At 37.6% G+C, this 19,112-nt stretch overlaps 1 protein-coding gene across 3 annotated transcripts in view; it reads right to left on the bottom strand.

Annotated features, from left to right (window-relative positions):
* Positions 1-19,112, bottom strand: part of vps13a (vacuolar protein sorting 13 homolog A) — a 110,297-nt gene that overhangs the window by 19,568 nt on the left and 71,617 nt on the right. For 2 of the 3 annotated variants that reach the window (XM_067412994.1, XM_067412996.1), the window contains exons 51-60: positions 13,390-13,523; positions 11,481-11,549; positions 10,187-10,313; positions 9,828-10,057; positions 7,812-7,965; positions 4,096-4,242; positions 3,769-3,850; positions 3,512-3,581; positions 2,212-2,326; positions 1,500-1,613 (exon numbers count right to left, since the gene is read on the bottom strand). In XM_067412994.1, the coding sequence (XP_067269095.1) occupies positions 1,500-1,613; positions 2,212-2,326; positions 3,512-3,581; positions 3,769-3,850; positions 4,096-4,242; positions 7,812-7,965; positions 9,828-10,057; positions 10,187-10,313; positions 11,481-11,549; positions 13,390-13,523 (1,242 nt within the window). The remainder of the gene's footprint in view (positions 1-1,499; positions 1,614-2,211; positions 2,327-3,511; positions 3,582-3,768; positions 3,851-4,095; positions 4,243-7,811; positions 7,966-9,827; positions 10,058-10,186; positions 10,314-11,480; positions 11,550-13,389; positions 13,524-19,112) is intronic. The other variant, XM_067412997.1, reaches the window with a different exon arrangement.

Raw genomic sequence — 19,112 nt, 5'->3', positions numbered from 1 at the left:
ACCCATCTTCTACGTAGTTACAGGAATAAGACATTAGCTCTTTACATTAGCGTGTGCGGTGCATGCGTTGCAGGAGCCCCAAAAGTTTTTACTGAACATGCCTCGTCAGAATTCCAATTCTCTTTGTTTACTCTTTAATAGAAATCAGGTTACGTAGCCTACTACATTTAAACAACATTTTATTAAATTTATTTATTCATATTATATACTTTAGATTTAGCTCACACAAGTGTCAAAACATTTAAACATAGGTTATAGCCTTAAATCACAAACATTTTAAATTAGAAACTTACAATAGTCTATTCAAAAACAGCCGACTCTCGTCTTTTCTTTCGTTTTTACACCCTTTTAAAAGAAATCCTGCAGGTCAAAAAGAACTTTGCTTTTCACCTCCAAGAAAGTACGAGTGCTCTCCATTATGGCACTTTTTTTAACCTAAATGCCAGGTGTGGTTTTGTTGCTTTACTTGAGAAAAAAAAGCCATGTGTTGACTTTGAAACGAGTATATTTTAAATGATATGCATCTGTGGTGAAATTACTAGATTTTCGCGTCAGTGCATGTTTATTTTAATGCGAACAATGTTCTATCACTTTAATGCAACAACGCGCAGCAAAAAATAGACTCGGTACGAAAACGATCCGTGCACTGCTGCAGACGCAACTTTCCTGGAACGGACTGACGGACTGCATCCGCGTGCAGTGTGAAAGCTGTCATCCGTTAACATGGGTACTGAAAAAAATATGCACCGCACACGCACTGCAGACGGAGTATGTGTGAAACGGGCGTTAGGTCTCATATCCGCGGCTATAAATGGACCACTCGCCGCGGTGATGTCTTTTGCCATTTGAATACGTTGGAAATGTCTGTCTAAATGCTGCGGAGATAGTTTGTGGGATAGTTTGTGGCTGTTTCTCCTTTTTATCGTCTTGTTGTCGGCGTAAATGAGTTGATTAACATGACATGAATTATTCCCGCTGCTGTACCATCAGCAAATGCGACATACCATTGTTTTTTAATCCATCACTCTTGCCAACACCACCATAGCTTACAGAGAATCCAAAGTTCACCCAAACACCAGACCTGTTGGTTATTGGAGGATCTTCTATTTCTGGTTTGTTAAACGCAATAGCCATTTTGCATTCAGCGCGTAGCCTACTGAGTAAGCGAGCACCTGACTGAGCAGCCTAAAACATATTTGGTGTTTTTTTTTTTTTCTTTCACTTCGGCGGTGTCAGGGGCATTGCCTACTATGTCGTTTTGGTTATTGGGCTACCTTGTTGAACGCATATTATTATATTTCACACACTTTTTTATTTTCCAAATCTAATTAATTAGTCCAAGAACCGTTCGGTACATAATGCGTACCGCGTACCGAAAGCCTCGTACCGAATGGTTCAATACGAATACGCGTATCGTTACACCCCTAATGAATAAATATATCACATTTAATATTTCTGTGTGGTCACAGTGAATTTGGCAGTGGGTGTTGGTAACTGACCTTTATGGGAGAGATGTGGAAGTACTCGTACAGGCTGATGGGGGACGTGTCTGTGGCCGAAACATGATTCAACTCAGTCTTCAGATACTCGATGTCCTTCTCAAACAACTCCACCTAGAGAACAACACCACAACAGATCAAATCACTACAGGTCAAAAGATTGTTTTTATGTATTTGACAGAAGTGTCCTCTGCTCAACAAGGTTGCATTTATTTGATCAATGATAAAGACACATTTATTATGATTATCATCAATGATGAAAATAGTCCATATTTGAGTGGAAACCTCGATTAACTTTTTTCCAGGATTCATTGATATAACTAGAAAGTTTAAAACAACAGCATTTATTTGAATGAGAAATTTGATGTAACATTAATGTCACTTTATGCATCCTTGCTTAATAAAAGTAATAACGGTTATTTTTTTTAAGTACTGAGCCCAACTTTTAAACAGTAGTGTATGGACTGTAATATACAAATATAACCATAGATAGTGCGGATGAAGTAAAGGGAAAGTCAATTAAAATATTGTTCAGTACTAAAAAGCATCAATAAAGATGAGTTCTAATTAAAACCACACCATTTAAAGTTGGAATAAACTGCAATCATTAAATCCTCTATTGGGTGATGTGTATGACTAACTCATTAATGGCATTGTAGCCCATTCAGAGACCTTCATATCAATCACTTCTGAGGTTTGATAGGAGCATTACCTCCTGTTCAGATGTGACAGCACTGGTGTGTTCGGCAGTGAAGAGCTCAAGTATGGCATAGAGGAAGCCGAGGTCCATCCGCAGGTCCATCTCCTGAATCAACACTTTAAAGTACCTGTAGGACCAAAAATGAAACATATTTTTCTATTTGTGAGAGCAAGAGAAAATGAGAGGAGTGAAACATAGGGCCTTATGACTTTCGCGATGCGGAAAACGCAGACGGAATCACGGAAGTCATAAAAACATAATTTACTATATAACGTAAAATTTCACAGAATTTGTCGAAATTTTTAATGCATAAATAAAAGGCAGGTCAGTAAAGTTAAATCAAATCGCAATGTAGACTAGTGTCTGTGAATATTAAACCTCAAAAAAACGATTTAAATATGAATCCTGCATGTTTTGTGTCTCTGTGTGTATGAATGGTATTTCATTTTTGGCATAGTGATTATATATTTTTTAATTCGTTGTTTTTCTCGGATCCCTAATGAGAACATGAACGCATGTCCATCATCTCCAGAGCCGCTCTGAGTCACTTCATCAGCATCGTATCATTTCATTTGAGAAAAACTACCATCATATCATAACTCAGAAACTCAAAGCTCTTCACGGCAACACGTCAAAATTAAAGTTTGGTTTAACTTGAAGAAATTATGACATAAATATATCACTGTTGTACTGTAGAATTTAGCTCAATGTAATAATAATACTAGTACTTTAATTATTTATTAAAATTTACTTAAAGGCGTAATCACAATTTTAATTTTAATTGTAAAGTTCTGTTGTGCAGCACTTTGTTTGACAGAAAAAGTTGAATTTATCATATGATTAAAAGATAAATTAAATTAATAGTTCATGCCTTCATTTGATTGTGAGAAAAATTAAAACATAATTAACAAAAATTAACAAAATTAAAAACAATATTTTTAAAATAATTAATACATTTTAAATGTATTTTTTTTAATTAACAAAGTGTTGTTTTTATTTATTTAATTAATTAGACATGCTTTTTGATTATGCAAATTTAATTAAATCATTAAAACAGAATCCAGAAAACCTAAAACAAAGTTTTTTTTTTTTAAATTTAACATGTACATTTTGTTAAACCTTCAAACTATTTTGTTGAATTGTATAATTTTAATTAATTAGCCAAGCTTTTTGCTTACCAATATTTTTTATGTAACCATTCAAATTAATTCAAAAAAATTTGAAACGCAAAAATGGAATTTGTTAAAAAAAATCAAACTGATTTCATTGAGCCCTAGAAACAGAGGAGAGACTGAAGGAAGAGGAGACGCACTTGATGCGCAGAATGTCTGAGTGTCCGGCTGCTCTGGTGATGATGCTGACATCAGTGAGCGGTTTCGGCTCTTTAATAAAAAAAAGAACAAAAATAAACATGTATTACTTAGATGTAACAATACATGTAACAATTCCAGATTGGTCGGACCCAAAACAAACAAATTATTGAATAAAAATAATTAAATAAATTATAAATAGATAAAAATTATTATGATTTTGCATTGCTCTTCCTCTCAAGGCTGTGGATCAACTGACCTGAGTCCATGCTGACCGACTTGGGTGGTTTGACGGGGTAGAACACAAATGGGAAGATGGCTCCAGGTAACTGGTTTTGGATCTGATGAGTGAACAGAGGCATTATAATAATTTTGTGCAAAGGCCATAATAAATATATGAATTTGTGTGTTATTTATGAAAAGGTCCGATAAATGACCAGAGCTGCGTTTCCCACAAGGATTGTAAGCCTATGTTGATTGCGAAGACCACTGGCACCAATGTTCTCTACGATCAACTTAGCTCACGTTGCTTTTGGGAAACACAGCCCTAAGCTGTGCCAGTTGCTTTACATGGTGTGAAACAGACCTGAATCCTGTTGATCTGGACTCGGTAGGTTTTCTGACGGGAAGAGACACTGTACTCCACCTTCAGTGCTGGCAGGAAGTTCCTCCTGAGAGGAGCATCAAAGGGCTGCATTATCCTCATGTCCACCCCATTTGCAGCAAACATCACCTGATGGATATACGGTACAGCCAGAGATCAATTAAAACAAGCATGACTTCTCTGATTGCCTTCTCTGCTTCGTGTTATTTTGCAACTTGGCAGGGGGTTGCCGATGCTGGCATCTTTAAATGAAAGGTGGCTGATGACCGATATAATAGCCCTTATATAAACACTTTAAAAACAGTAAATAACACATGTATAAGAAAACTGCATGCAAAACTCAATATTCATTTTAATTAAAAATAGTTCATTAGAAAATGAATCAATCTGAAAAAATGCATCAGTAAAAATATAGCTGCAAGCAGCGATGATGGGCCCAATCTTGTGGCTTTAGGGAAACTGTAGAAGGTGGGCAATATGCATTTAAACCGGTAAATATAAAGGACTATGTCACAGACATACAACACATTTACTGCAGCAGCTGTTGCCACCATGACCACAAAACACAATAGCGTCATTTATGAAATAATTTCAATTCAGATGAATTTTAATAAGTTGTAATGTTTACCAGTTAGTTGAGCCAGAAGATTCAACATTTCAAACAAAAAAGTAAAATATGTGACAAAGTAGTCTTTGATGATGCCTAAATATATCCAAATGCAATAGCTAATAATGAATTGTCTAAAAACTAATTCTCAGCAACAAGACTTCACTCAACCCTGTTTAAAGGGGGGTTGAAATGCTGTTTCATGCATACTGAGCTTTTTACACCTTTAAAGACTTGGATTCCCATCCTAAACATAGACAAAGTTTCAAAAACTAATGTTGGACGTTTGATGGAGTATTTCTGTGTTAAAAATACTCCTTCCGGTTTCTCACAAGTTTCGGCGAGTTTTTTTCGAGTATGGGTCTACTTGACGTTAAAAAGAGCGGAAGGTCCTTGTATGGGCCGTACGGGCTCTTCTCCCGGTAGGGTGCGCGCGCGTGACTAGAGGGAGAGAGAGGAAATGCACGCTGTAAACAGTCTCTCAGGTGCAGATCCAGTCATCCGTGAACACTTCTGACGCGCCCTATGGTTGCACCGCACTCCACTTTATTCCTATGGGTGACTTCAAGCAACTTCAACGCTTCAGCACAGCATTCCGGGAAGGCAGCGCTGCATTTGAACCGATTTGAACGCAGAAATGACGGGAAGCTTCAAGGCATCGCTTCAGTCGCGTCGCAAAGTGGATTTCCACGGTCACTGCTGTCACAGGACTTCACCAAATCATACCAAAGAAGTGTGTTTTTGACGGAGCGGTCCCAGCGATAAAGGTTCGGTCCTGCTTTGGAAGCAGCCGGTGAGTTAAACTGCTTCAAATGTCTGTGCTGTCGGCTATCGTCGCGTGAGTAAACATCAGTAAACGACACGATCGCGTGCTTCGTCATTCAAATGCGCTAACGGTTACTCCATTGCTGTTCTGTATAACACTAGTCTGACTCTGACGTGCAAAACTGTTTTGCTTGCTACTGCTAAGGTTTAGTCACATACAATAGTCCATAAACCGAATCATGTCCTCATAAACTGCGCGTAAAGACACACAAAGGCCCCTAAATACAGTACATACCACAGAGACGGACATCCTGATGTTGTCGTTTCTCCTGTTCAATTTATTTCAGCCTCAGATTTCATTGTGGATCATTATCTGTATTAGCTGAGATAGCTGAGCTGGGTTTCTCCACGCTTGAGGACGTCACCGCTTTGTTTGCACTCGTCATTCTTTAGCTCCGCCCACACGATACGCCTCCAGGCGCTCGGTTTTTTCCGGAAAGACTCGGTACAGCCCATGTTTCTTTTATAAATATGATAAATCTAAAGACTTTTCGGAGATATGAAGGATGCAATACTACTCTATAGGTACTCAAGATTGACATGAGATTGACTGAAACTGAGTGTTTCACCCCCCCTTTAAAAACAGGCATATGGTTATACTATGCATTACATTTGATTTGATTTCTTTCTTTCAACCAGATAGCACGAATTCTGCATATTTTTAATGTGCACATAACCCAATAGTTATAAAAATGTTATTTACTTTTTATTTGTACCATTTTATATAGAACTAAATGGTGTATAACTGATTAATTTATAAGGTATGAGACTTCCAGTTTCCATTTTTGTCATTACTTTAATCCTTTGCCATGGCAACACTGTTTAAGATATCCAGTACATGTTCATAATTTAGCATCTTCATCATATTGGCATCATGTTGAGAAAGTGTGATGTGAATCGTATGATGGCCCCGTAAAAAATTCAGAGTTTGGTTCAAAAAATCCACATTCAAACTAAAATAGCTGACTTCCTGTTTATCGGAGCTAATGATTGCAAATTAGAAAGTTGTCCGGCGCTATAGAGCCTCTCCTTCATACCTGTTTCTAAGGCTCTGCCCATGTTTTATGCAATTTGAAGCATGCTAATAGCCTCAAAAACACCCAAAAAGAATATTAATGTTTGACATGTTGCCTTGACAACAGTATTTAAGATATCAAGAATCCTTTCACAGCATCTGCTAAATTAATAAATATAAATGTAATCAGTCATACTATAGCATTTTTCACACGTGTTGAAAAAAAATCCCCACTTCTGGCACTTATCGGCCAAACTGAAAAACATATTTAGCCTGCTTTAAAACATGCCAAATAGTGGCCAATACATTTTAGCCTTGGTGATGTAATCGGTCAACCACTACAAAAAAATCAGTCATTTACATGTAGAAACCTTAAAGGGTTACTTCAGCGATTAGCATATGGCTTTGTATCAGTAGAAACCCTGGAGTATATTCAAATTATTGTGCTTTCCCCCCTCATATCTCCCTGAGACAAGAGATTTATGCATTTTATTTCTGGAAAAATTCCTCCTATGATGCAAATTGACGATTTTTGCATCATAGGAGGAATGTTTGCCCAGAGGCTAAAGACTACAGCCAGCAGAGGGAGCTATTTCCGCATGTTTTGAATCCGCGCATGGGGGATGGGAGATTACACTCAGCTTGCAGGGAGAGCTCAGCCCACAGCTACAGGCACTCATTTAAATGGAGCTATGGTGTGCAATGTAAGTCTTTTAACTTCTCAAATTAATTTCTATGAAAGTTAAGCTTATAAAGGCATGAACTGAAACGCGCCAGACTGAACTCACGTTGTGAATGTATGCCGCGAGTGTAGTCGCGATTACCTCAGCTCTCATCACTCCTGCAGTCAGTGCTCAGTGCTGTGAGACTCGCGCGGCGACTCACTCATTATATTGAACACATTTTAATTGTAGTGTCTTCTCTAACTCAGTCACTGTAATCAAGTTGGTGGCGTTGGGGAATGGCACAGGGCAGCGAAGCATTCTGGGAATTGTAGTCTTTCATCCCCATGGGACAAAAATACATTTTTTGTCTTTTCTCAGTCTAGAAGGCACCAAATTCAAAAATAATTTCACATTTCAACTACATTGATGACCCAGTTTAAATACAGATTCATCTTCCCAGCGCTGAAGTACCCCTTTAAAGGTACAGAAGCAAAAAACTTGCAGTTTAATTCTAATGATGACTATTTAAAAAAAAAAAAAGACATCTTTCCTATAGGGCTGTGAATTGGTTCCAATATGCACTAACCTGGTAGTCGTTCTCTAGGTCGATGACGGTGCTGTCCACTGGACCGCTCTCTATATAATCTCTGTAGTGCTGCTCCAACATTGTAGCTTCTTTAACACTCAAAACCTTCCATCGGCTACGCTTCTTAGGCTTTGTTTCCCACACCACATCAGAACTGAACGACACGCATATAAATAAAGTTAATTTATTTCTGGGCAAAATATCTCTTACACCATCTTACAGGACCATACACCAAGAAGTATAAGTATAACTATAACTGTAGCTATTTAACAATCATTCTAATTCTATGAGAACAGCAGAGTCCACACCACAACTCTTACGATGACAGCACAGATATTTATTAATATATCTAACTGTGTCTGAAGGTGAACGGAGGTCTTATGAGTGTGGAACAAAATGAGTCATTAATGACATAAATTAAATTTTTGGGTGAACTAACCCTTTAAGAGTCAAAACACTTAAAGGTGCATTATGTAGTATTTTTGCAATCAAATATCCAAAAACAACTATAGTGCTATATAGTGTTATATATTTTATTCAGTTGAGTACATACAATATCCCAAATGTTTCCAACTATTTGTCAATTGTGAGAAAATTGCTATTTTAACTAAGGACCGGGACATGTCAGCATAGCGTTTGAGCGAGTCACCTGTCAATTGCGTCATATCTGAGTTACCTTCAGCTTAATTCTGCAGAAGCGCTTTACTTTTAGCAGTGTGAACATGTCACAGCAGTGCCGAGCGAACGCACAGAGTAACGTCAGAACATCATTTTAAACACTCTTAAATGTACCTAATAGGGCTGGGTGATAAAACGATAACGATAATTATCACGATATAATTTTCCTCGATAAAACGATAACAACAGTTCGATAAATTCTCGATATAATGCTTACGCGTTATGCGTAATACTGCGCATGCGTATTGCAGACCGGGCTTCTGGGTGCTGCACGCGCTGTTGTTTACAGTCAGTGGCTGACAGGCTTGGAGGATCGGAGTCAAGTGGAGCAATAAAAATGAGCGATAGTGAAGAAAACTCAGAGCTCACGACCAGCTGGGAGAAGACAGATATCGTTGACAAGTTAGTTCGCTCAACTTCAGTGGTTTGGAGATATTTTGGTGATCCCATCCGACATAAAACAGCGACATACGTGGACTGCTTATCAATATGAGTGTGAGAGAGATGCAGTGGACCTTTTTTTTTGCCCGTTTGCTACTTACACAATAAGCAAGGATATTATTGATATACAGTGTAGAGTACAAAAATGCCGACCACAATTAATATTTTAATAAATAAATCTACCTCAGTTTTAATAAATTGTTCGCCTGTTTGGGAAGTGTTTGTCATGTTTTGACAATAAAGGATAGTTTAAAACCATAGTTAGCTGTCTGTTTACTACATATTTCACTCAGGAGCAAAAATATGCCTTTAAACTTTAAAGAAATAAAGATTTTACATTTATCGTGATATTTATCGATATCGACTGGTATGGAAAATTATATCATGATAATTTTTTTAGGCCATATCGCCCAGCCCTAGTACCTAATATGATAAACAGAGCTGCATTACCTCATAATCATGATCGGAAACGCGGAAATAGTGCAGGCCTGGCGACTGTCCCGTCCCGTCATAATAAAAGCCCCGGTGCTCGCAAGCCATGTGTTTGTGTAACAATCGCTCCAGCGGCCGTGCTCAGCTCCACAACACTCGCTCCTGCTCTGCTTTACACTACAGTAACATTAATAACCGCATCCATCAACATGATTTCTGCCCGAGTCCTATTTTCCACCGGCTGTGAGGTGAAGACCACACGTCCCAAGATACTTGGTGTCATCAAACTACGCCTTTGTTTAGAATAGGTGACCTCTAGCGGACGGAAAGTTGCATAGTGCACCTTTAAGAGACCTTTTATTTCAGTAATATTATATTATCTGCAAGTTCACATTTAGGACGATTAAGGGCACTTTTTTCCCACAAAGGGTTGATGTGGACGCCACTATATATATACAGCAGTACCTGGTGATGCCAATGAAGGCCACTTCCTGGCTGGTGGTGTTGTTGACCAGTGAAATGCCCACGTTCTGTAACGAGATGCTGATTTCCTGTTCAGCCAGCTCAATTTTCTCGTTCTCGCAAATGTTCTTATAGACACGCCGTTCTGTGGTGAAAAGTACCACACGTTGGAGGCCTTCATAAAATGAGACGACGAAAAACTTGCCCTCCTTGTTCACATCCAACAACTGGTCCTACAAACGAAGACAGAGAACCAGACGAGCATTTAGCTTCATGTCTTCAATCAAGTGCAAGTTTAAGTCCATAAAATGTGGGGGAAAACTTTGTAATCGATTTTCAAACCTAGTTTTTATATTTCTCACCTCTTCACTCTTTAGCTCTCCTTTGAACTTGCCCCATTTCCAGCTCAGGATTCTTGAGCCGGTGGGTTCAGCCCAAGTGTAGTAGACCGCCTGACCTGGACCCAGCTCATCCATTTCTGCCTGAGAGCTGTCAGAACCACACCGTTAGTTAGACTTACACATGAGCAAACATCACACAGAAAACATCCCAAAAATTGCAACAAAGTTCAACAAACTCTGTACAAAACAGTAACAACGCAAACACACTACCGGCCAAAGGTTTGAGGTATGATTTTTAATATATATTAATGCTTTTTATTCAGCAAGAATGTTATAACATTCCATTAATTAATTAAAAATGTATCACGGTTTCCACTATTGTACCTGTTTTCAACATCAAATCCTCATATTAGAATGATTTGTAAAGGATCATGTGACACAAAAGACTGGAGTAATGCTGGTAAATTCAGCTATGATCACAGATATAAATTATATTTAAAAAATAAAATTCACATAGAAAATCGTTCTTTTAAATGGTAATATTTTTTCACAATATTCCTGTTTTTACTCAGCCTCAAGTGAGCAGAAGAGATGTATTTTAAAAAAATTACAGAACCCAAACTTTTGAAATGTAGCATGCATTGCAAATAAAGAAAAGAAAAAAGAGAATCTGATTTTATGGAACAGTTTTGACTATCTGAAAGTGAGACACTTTCACAAGGTACACGTAATCATATTTAGAGATGAAGTTGAAAATATGACGCTCACAGGTGTTCATTATAGCATACCGAAACCACAGAAATATCAGGCCCATAGTATTAACAAGAATAATTTCCACTTCATATACAGCACAGGCGGTTTAACTTCACTTTAACAGCAGCCAAAGTCACAATAACTGAGTGTCCAATGAGAGACAAAAGGAAATGATTCATGCTCTGTACATCTTATCAGAAACGGCATTCCGCTGAGACACAAACAGTTCATTTGTTAGTAAATGGAAATGAAGTTGAAAGCACAGAAACAGGAAGCAAGTAGGATCTCTCCTTTTCCGTCCACAAGGTTCAGAAGATAAAATAAAACCATTAGAAGAGAGAAAAGAAGAGCATAAAGTTCAGTTCAGACTCCAACCTTAAAAGCTGTGGGAGGAAAAAGAGTTAAAGAAGAAAACTGTGTTGATATCAGAGTGTTTTGGAAGGAGTCGTGCGGCTCTCTTCACCAGATGCTGCATTAGAGTGCGAAGAAAAGAAATACTGCTTCATGCGTCTCAGCCATCATCACTTTGTCTGTGTGAGTGTTTATGTGTGTGTTTGTGTACCAGAGGGAATCAGTCTCTTCCCCCAGTGAATCATTCTGAACCCAAGTAGAACATTTCCGCTTCTTGGTGCTACAAGGGAAAGAAACATAAAACCAAACAAAACAGACAATTAAAGCGATTAAAAATTCATACAGAACGCTTCAGCGGACGATAGTTTGGGTTTCACTTTCTCTGCATTAACAACAGGTTCAAACTCTAGAAAATAGACAAGAAATAAAAAAAAATGTTTAATCCAAAAACATATTAAAGGGATGGTTCACTCATAAATGACCCCATGATTTACTCCACCTCAAGTCATCCTAGGTGTGTATGACTTTCTTCTTTCAGACGAACACAATCAGAGTTATAATAAAAATGTCCTGGCTCTTCCAAGCTTTATAATGGCAGTGAGTTGTTGGGTCACAGTCCATAAAAGCGCATCTATCCATCATATAACTGCTCCGCACGGCTTCGGGGGTTAATAAAGGCCTTCTGAAGCGAAGTGATGTGTTTGTGTAAGAAAAAAAAAATCTATATTTAAAACTTGTTTTATTTATTTGTTTCACAAATGGATAAAGAAGCAAAAATGTCATTTAAATGTTGCATTTAAGAGAGTTAATATTCTATTGTTAGTCTATATTTAAGTATATTTTAAAACACAAATGAAATAAATTTCTATTTATTTGTGAATTTAACATTTAAAAGTTACGCTTCTTTATTATACTTATTTATTATATTTATTATATTCTTTATTATAATTGTTTATTATACACTGGATAATGGATTTCTTCCTTTTATTTTATCATCCATTAAAGTGAACATTTAGCTATAAATAAAATATAGAAGGATTTATTATTTATTAATATATTATTTTTCCCTGCCCATGCATGAATTATTATAATATATTGTATTGTATTTAGGGCTGTCAATTGATTCAAATGTTTAATCTAATTAATTACATGATATAGCTAATAATGAATCACAAATTAGTTACACATCAAATGTGTATGAGATCATTTAAAGGGATAGTTCACCCAAAAATGAAAATGACCCCATGATTTACTCCACCTCAAGTCATCCTAGGTGTGTATGACTTTCTTCTTTCAGACGAACACAATCTGAGTAACATTAATAAATGTCCTGGCTCTTACAAGTTAACCGAGTTAAGTTAACGTATTAAATCGACAGCCTCAATTATATTATATTATATATGCAAAGATGTTGTAACTTCGACACATTTCACAATTGCAATGTTTAATTCATCAATAAAAACAAATGCAAACACATACACAGTACATGACTAACCAGGAAAAAAACAGTCCCCTCAAATGACCCGGACAATCCTTATTGTTGTCCCTCACGCTGTCTTTAAAGGGCTGGTTGCATGCGATTTGACTTTTTTTTAACTGTAGTCAGTGTGTAATGTTGCTGCTTGAGCATAAACAGAATCTGCAAAGTTCAATGCAAACAGAGATATTGTCTTTTAAAGTTACGGCAGTTTATTGCCTACAAAAACGGCCGGTTTGGACTACAACGAGCCTCTTCTGGGTTGGTGACATCATAAACCCTTGCTAGTCTCCGCAGATGTGACTTCTGCCCGTAATGGGAAGGGGCGTGGCGTTTCCGGACAACCTGTGCTTGGCACTTCAGCCAATAAAAATACAGGAAACTACATTTGGCCATCTAACCAACCTAAGACCGTAGCGTTTTTCAGAGGGATGGGCTTCATAGAAGCAGGAAGCAGACGAGTCGTTCAAAGGACAGTGGAGACAGCGGTGGGGAATAAAGGGAGAATATAAGATAAATACGGTGTTAAAAAAAAGAAAAAAGTATTGAGGCATGTTATACTGCACCCCATAAACACAACCAAGCCTAGAAAAAAAACACGGAACCACCCCTTTAAACCTTGCACATCATGAGTGGTTCTCACCTCTGATGGAAATGTAGCGTCTCGTCCTTTGTGTGGTTGATGAGGAGGAATGGAGCGGCACCATCATGGTAATCAGAGAACCGGATCACAGCAGAATGTTCTGTCAGATTCACGTCCACAATAATACCGCCCAACTAGAATCCAGAGGGAACAAGAAAAGGATCAATTGTGGGGTGTGTGTGTGTGTGTGTGTGTGTGTGTTAGGACTGGGTATTGACACATTTTACAATTAGATTAGATATAGATTCACAAGCTTGTACTTCGATTCAATATCGCTTATTTTGGACATATATTAGGTACAATGCATGGCAAATTTTCTTAAAGAAAACGAATCTCTGAACTAAAGCTTTAAACTCTGGGAGTCAGAGGTCAGCCTACTATAATACTGAAGGTAAAAATGAACTGATTTGTATACAGACTTAAATTACACTCAATGATGCTTTTATTATTATTATTATTTTATATATATATATACATACAGGGAGTGCAGAATTATTAGGCAAGTTGTATTTTTGAGGATTAATTTTATTATTGAACAACAACCATGTTCTCAATAAACACAAAAACTCTGAACAGCTGAATATTTTTGGAAGTTTTAGTTTTTAGTTTGAGCTATTTTAGGGGGATATCTGTGTGTGCAGGTGACTATTACTGTGCATAATTATTAGGCAACTTAACAAAAAACAAATTTATACCCATTTCAATTATTTATTTTTACCAGTGAAACCAATATAACATCTCAACATTCACAAATATACATTTCTGACATTCAAAAACCAAATCAGTGACCAATATAGCCACCTTTCTTTGCAAGGACACTCAAAAGCCTGCCATCCATGGATTCTGTCAGTGTTTTGATCTGTTCACCATCAGCATTGCGTGCAGCAGCAACCACAGCCTCCCAGACACTGTTCAGAGAGGTGTACTGTTTTCCCTCCTTGTAAATCGCACATTTGATGATGGACCACAGGTTCTCAATGGGGTTCAGATCAGGTGAACAAGGAGGCCATATCATTAGATTTTCTTCTTTTATACCCTTTCTTGCCAGCCACGCTGTGGAGTACTTGGACGAGTGTGATGGAGCATTGTCCTGCATGAAAATCATGTTTTTCTTGAAGGATGCAGACTTCTTCCTGTACCACTGCTTGAAGAAGGTGTCTTCCAGAAACTGGCAGTAGGACTGGGAGTTGAGCTTGACTCCATCCTCAACCCGAAAAGGCCCCACAAGCTCATCTTTGATGATACCAGCCCAAACCAGTACTCCACCTCCACCTTGCTGGCGTCTGAGTTGGACTGGAGCTCTCTGCCCTTTACCAATCCAGCCACGGGCCCATCCATCTGGCCCATCAAGACTCACTCTCATTTCATCAGTCCATAAAACCTTAGAAAAATCAGTCTTGAGATATTTCTTGGCCCAGTCTTGACGTTTCAGCTTGTGTGTCTTGTTCAGTGGTGGTCGACTTTCTGCCTTTCTTACCTTGGCCATGTCTCTGAGTATTGCACACCTTGTGCTTTTGGACACTCCAGTGATGTTGCAGCTCTGAAATATGGCCAAACTGGTGGCAAGTGGCATCTTGGCAGCTGCACGCTTGACTTTTCTCAGTTCACGGGCAGTTATTTTGCGCCTTGGTTTTTCCACACGCTTCTTGCGACCCTGTTGACTATTTTGAATGAAACACTTGATTGTTCGATGATCACGCTTCAGAAGCTTGGCTATTTTAAGAATGCTGCATCCCTCTGCAATATATCTCACTATTTTTGACTTTTCTGAGCCTGTCGAGTCCTTCTTTTGACCCATTTTGCCAAAGGAAAGGAAGTTGCCTAATAATAATGCACACCTGATATAGGGTGTTTATGTCATTAGACCACACCCCTTCTCATTACAGAGATGCACATCACCTAATATGCTTAATTGGTAGTAGGCTTTCCAGCCTATACAGCTTGAAGTAAGACAACATGCATAACGAGGATGATGTGGTCAAAATACTCATTTGCCTAATAATTCTGCACTCCCTGTATATATATATATATATGTATATATATATTAGACATGTGCCGATTTTCGATAATGCGATTTATCACGATAATGAATATGCACGATATTGTTATCGTGGGCACTTTAAAATATCGTAAATAATAATTTATTAACAATTTATAATTTTTTTATAATGCACTCAAGAATACTTTGCCCATCAACCGTAAAAATGCTCAACACCGCTGTATTCTATGGAAGCCCGTTTCCGCCACTAAATAATAAAAAAATAATAATAATTGCGACTTTTTATCTCACAATTCTGACTTTTTTTCTCGCAATTGCGAGTTATAAAGTCATTGATCTGCCGCGTCCCGACACGAGTTGTGTCGTGAACACATTATAATAAGTATTTTAACTGTAGTTTTAGCTGATAATGATGGAATGATTGTCTTATACCTGAGTGACGTTAATATCTCTGAGCAAATGCGCTCTTGAGGGGATTTTAAATGCAAGCTTTGGCACTGAAACAGAACGGATGTGAGGTGATAACGTTCATATTCTGATGAGTTATTATGGAAATATAATCCCCAGAACATCACCACCTTCAGAACGTGCTGTAATTCACGATTTCCTTAGAGAACGAGTGTTCAGTAATGACACGTCCAGTTGGGCCTATGACATGTCGCCAGTCACCTGAGCGTGGCGCTGCTGGGATCATATTTCATAAATAACGAATCATTAATAACATATTTCATTAATAACGCATCAGAATATGCTGTAAGGCAGGATTTCGTTTGAGAATGAATTGTATTGACCTCCATATGTGCTCGGTTTTGATCATATTTGAAATAATAAATTAATCGATCTTTGGCTAATCTGTTACAAATTCTAATAAAGTAATATAATCGCATATCATTAAATCTCAGCTGCAAACATTATATAATGTCATATTTCTATGTGCTTTAAATATGTAAGACATGTTAAATGCCTCAAATGATAAATATGTACACTGGCACTTATAGCTTACTATATTTATTTGACAAGAACTTCTTACTCCATTCCCTGACTGTTAATTCTATATTATAGCCTATTCTGTTCCATAGCACACATGTACACAAATTTGTCTATTTGTGTGTATTATGCATACGCGTATCTCACTCATTCATTTATTTTTATTCTCTATTGTGTAGCTACTGGGGTATACTGGAAACTTCTGTCACTAAGACTCTTCTGTAATTTCTTGTGTGTGCAAAAATGGCAATAAAGCTCCTATATTGATTCTTTCTGATTCTGGTGTCACATGCGCCATTTATTGAAACAGTATCATTTGATCTTTTTAACGTTTAATGAAAACTGCAGCCTGATCACAACACGTCAGTGCTCTGTCGGTACATACAGTCACCTGAGGGTGGCGCTATTCTGGGATCATATTTCATTAATAACGCATCATATGCTGTAATGCAGGATTTTGAGAATAGAAAATAAATGCAAAGGGGTACTCTGGTTGAATTTGTCACGTGGGCCTTTTATTAAAACATATAAGATTATTATTTACAGGAGTAGGCTTTTAATGAAAACTGCTCCATCTCAACCTCATATTTCTGTTGCAACTGTTCGGCAGCAGAACTCACTGTTTCTCTGTCAGGTTCAACACCATTCAACCGCACGTGTGTGTGTGTGTGTGTGTGTGTGTTTGTGTGTGTGTGCTTGACATTGAGGTTTGAACTGAAGTGGTAACAGAGCCTTTTACAATTAATTTATTATTTCAAATATGATCAAAACCGAGCACATATGGAGGTCAATAAAATTCATTCTCAAACGAAATCCTGCATTACAGCATATTCTGATGCGTTATTAATGAAATATGTTATTAATGATTCGTTATTTATGAAATATGATCCCAGCAGCGCCACGCTCAGGTGACTGGCGACATGTCATAGGCCCAACTGGACGTGTCATTACCATAGACTGTAAAAAAATATGGACGTAGCGTCCGTGACGTCCCCCATAGGATTCTGATAAGCCGTTCTGAAGCTTAAAGTAGGGGCGAGTCAACGCCTGTCACTCCCGGATAACAGAAAATGGGCAAAAAGGCGGGATGTGCGCGGAGCTGAGGTGACGCAATGACTATAGACGGCGGATAAATGGCTATCCACTTGTAACCACGCCCTTAATTATGCAGAACCTTAAGGCTTTATATAATGTAAACGAATGAGTTATAAAAAAATTCACCCCCCTCAGAGTTGTCATGAAGATCAAAATTAGCCTTATAAGCCAAAACCACAATTTGTACCAGGCTGTAAACATGTTTTTTTTCTGCTTTAAAGTTGAGAATTTTAACATGGGGCTCAATGAGATTCTGCTCCCTTCTGGAGCCTGTCCCTAGTGGCCAGATGAGGAATTGCAGTTTACATTACTTCCGTATTGGCTTCAAGAGAGATCGCGGGAGGTTGCCGCTTGGTCATTACTGAACACTCGTTCTCTAAGGAAATCGTGAATTACAGCACGTTCTGAGGGTGGTGATGTTCTGGGGATTATATTTCCATAATAACACATCAGAATATGAACGTTATCACCTCACATCCGTTCTGTTTCAGTGCCAAAGCTTGCATTTAAAATCCCCTCAAGAGCGCGTTTGCTCAGAGATATTAACGTCACTCAGGTATAAGACAATCATTCCATCATCAGCTAAAACTACAGTTAAAATACTTATTATAATGTGTTCACGACACAACTCGTGTCGGGACGCGGCAGATCAATGACTTTATAACTCGCAATTGCGACTTTATATCTCAGAATTCTGACTTTATAACTCGCAATTGCGACTTTATATCTCAGAATTCTGACTTTATAACTCGCAATTGTGAGAAAAAAAGTCAGAATTGTGAGATAAAAAGTCGCAATTATTTTTTTTTTTTTTTAATTTAGTGGCGGAAACGGGCTTCCATAGTATTCTGCGTCAAAGGGACGTGCTCAGATATAAACAAGCCCAACGTGCGTTTGCACATGACTGAACCGGTGAAGGAGACGCGCTGCTGAAGTGCCGCTCAGTGACAGCAGAGGGCGCTGATGAACTGCAGAATGCAGCCGGTTACCCCGGAAACCAGCAAACAAACAAAAAAACGCCTGTAGTTTTTAAAACAGCCATTCGTTTCTTGTAATCTCAATGTTGTTCATCAAAGCACCAAATACTTAATACTTAAAGACTTAATAGGCTATTTATTTTCAAATTTAAACATTTTTATGTTTTAATCTGGACTACAACATACCCTAATAATTAGAACTGTTCTAATTATTTATTGTTCAGTATAACTTTGAGATACGACTTCATTAGTTAACATGTTAATTCATTATTACCAAACTGACAATGAAAAATACTTATAAAGAATTAATCATTCTATGTTAATTTCTTAGTTACTTTTTAATAACATTAAAATCAAAATAACTTTTTTAATGGACCTAAGATAAAACTAACAATGATCAGTATTTCTTAACTAACTATAACAAAAACATTATACTTTCTGTACCAAATGTAGCTATTGCTCAATCTTAGTTAATGCATAAACTAATGAGACCTTATTGTAATTTGTAAGCCTACCTGTTGTTCATAGCCTAATTCTTTTGCACTTTAATCTGTTTGAAAATTGTACTTTTACAGCTCTGAAAAAAATCAAGAGACCACTTTGATTTCTCAATGAGGGGTCTCTTAATTTTTTTTTCCAGAGCTGTATATATTTTTGGTGCATTA

Source organism: Pseudorasbora parva, chromosome 13 (genome assembly GCF_024679245.1).
Source record: "Pseudorasbora parva isolate DD20220531a chromosome 13, ASM2467924v1, whole genome shotgun sequence".
NCBI lineage: Eukaryota > Metazoa > Chordata > Actinopteri > Cypriniformes > Gobionidae > Pseudorasbora > Pseudorasbora parva.
The sequence above is the reverse complement of the archived record's forward strand: the minus strand, read 5'-3'. Positions and strand labels throughout refer to the sequence as shown.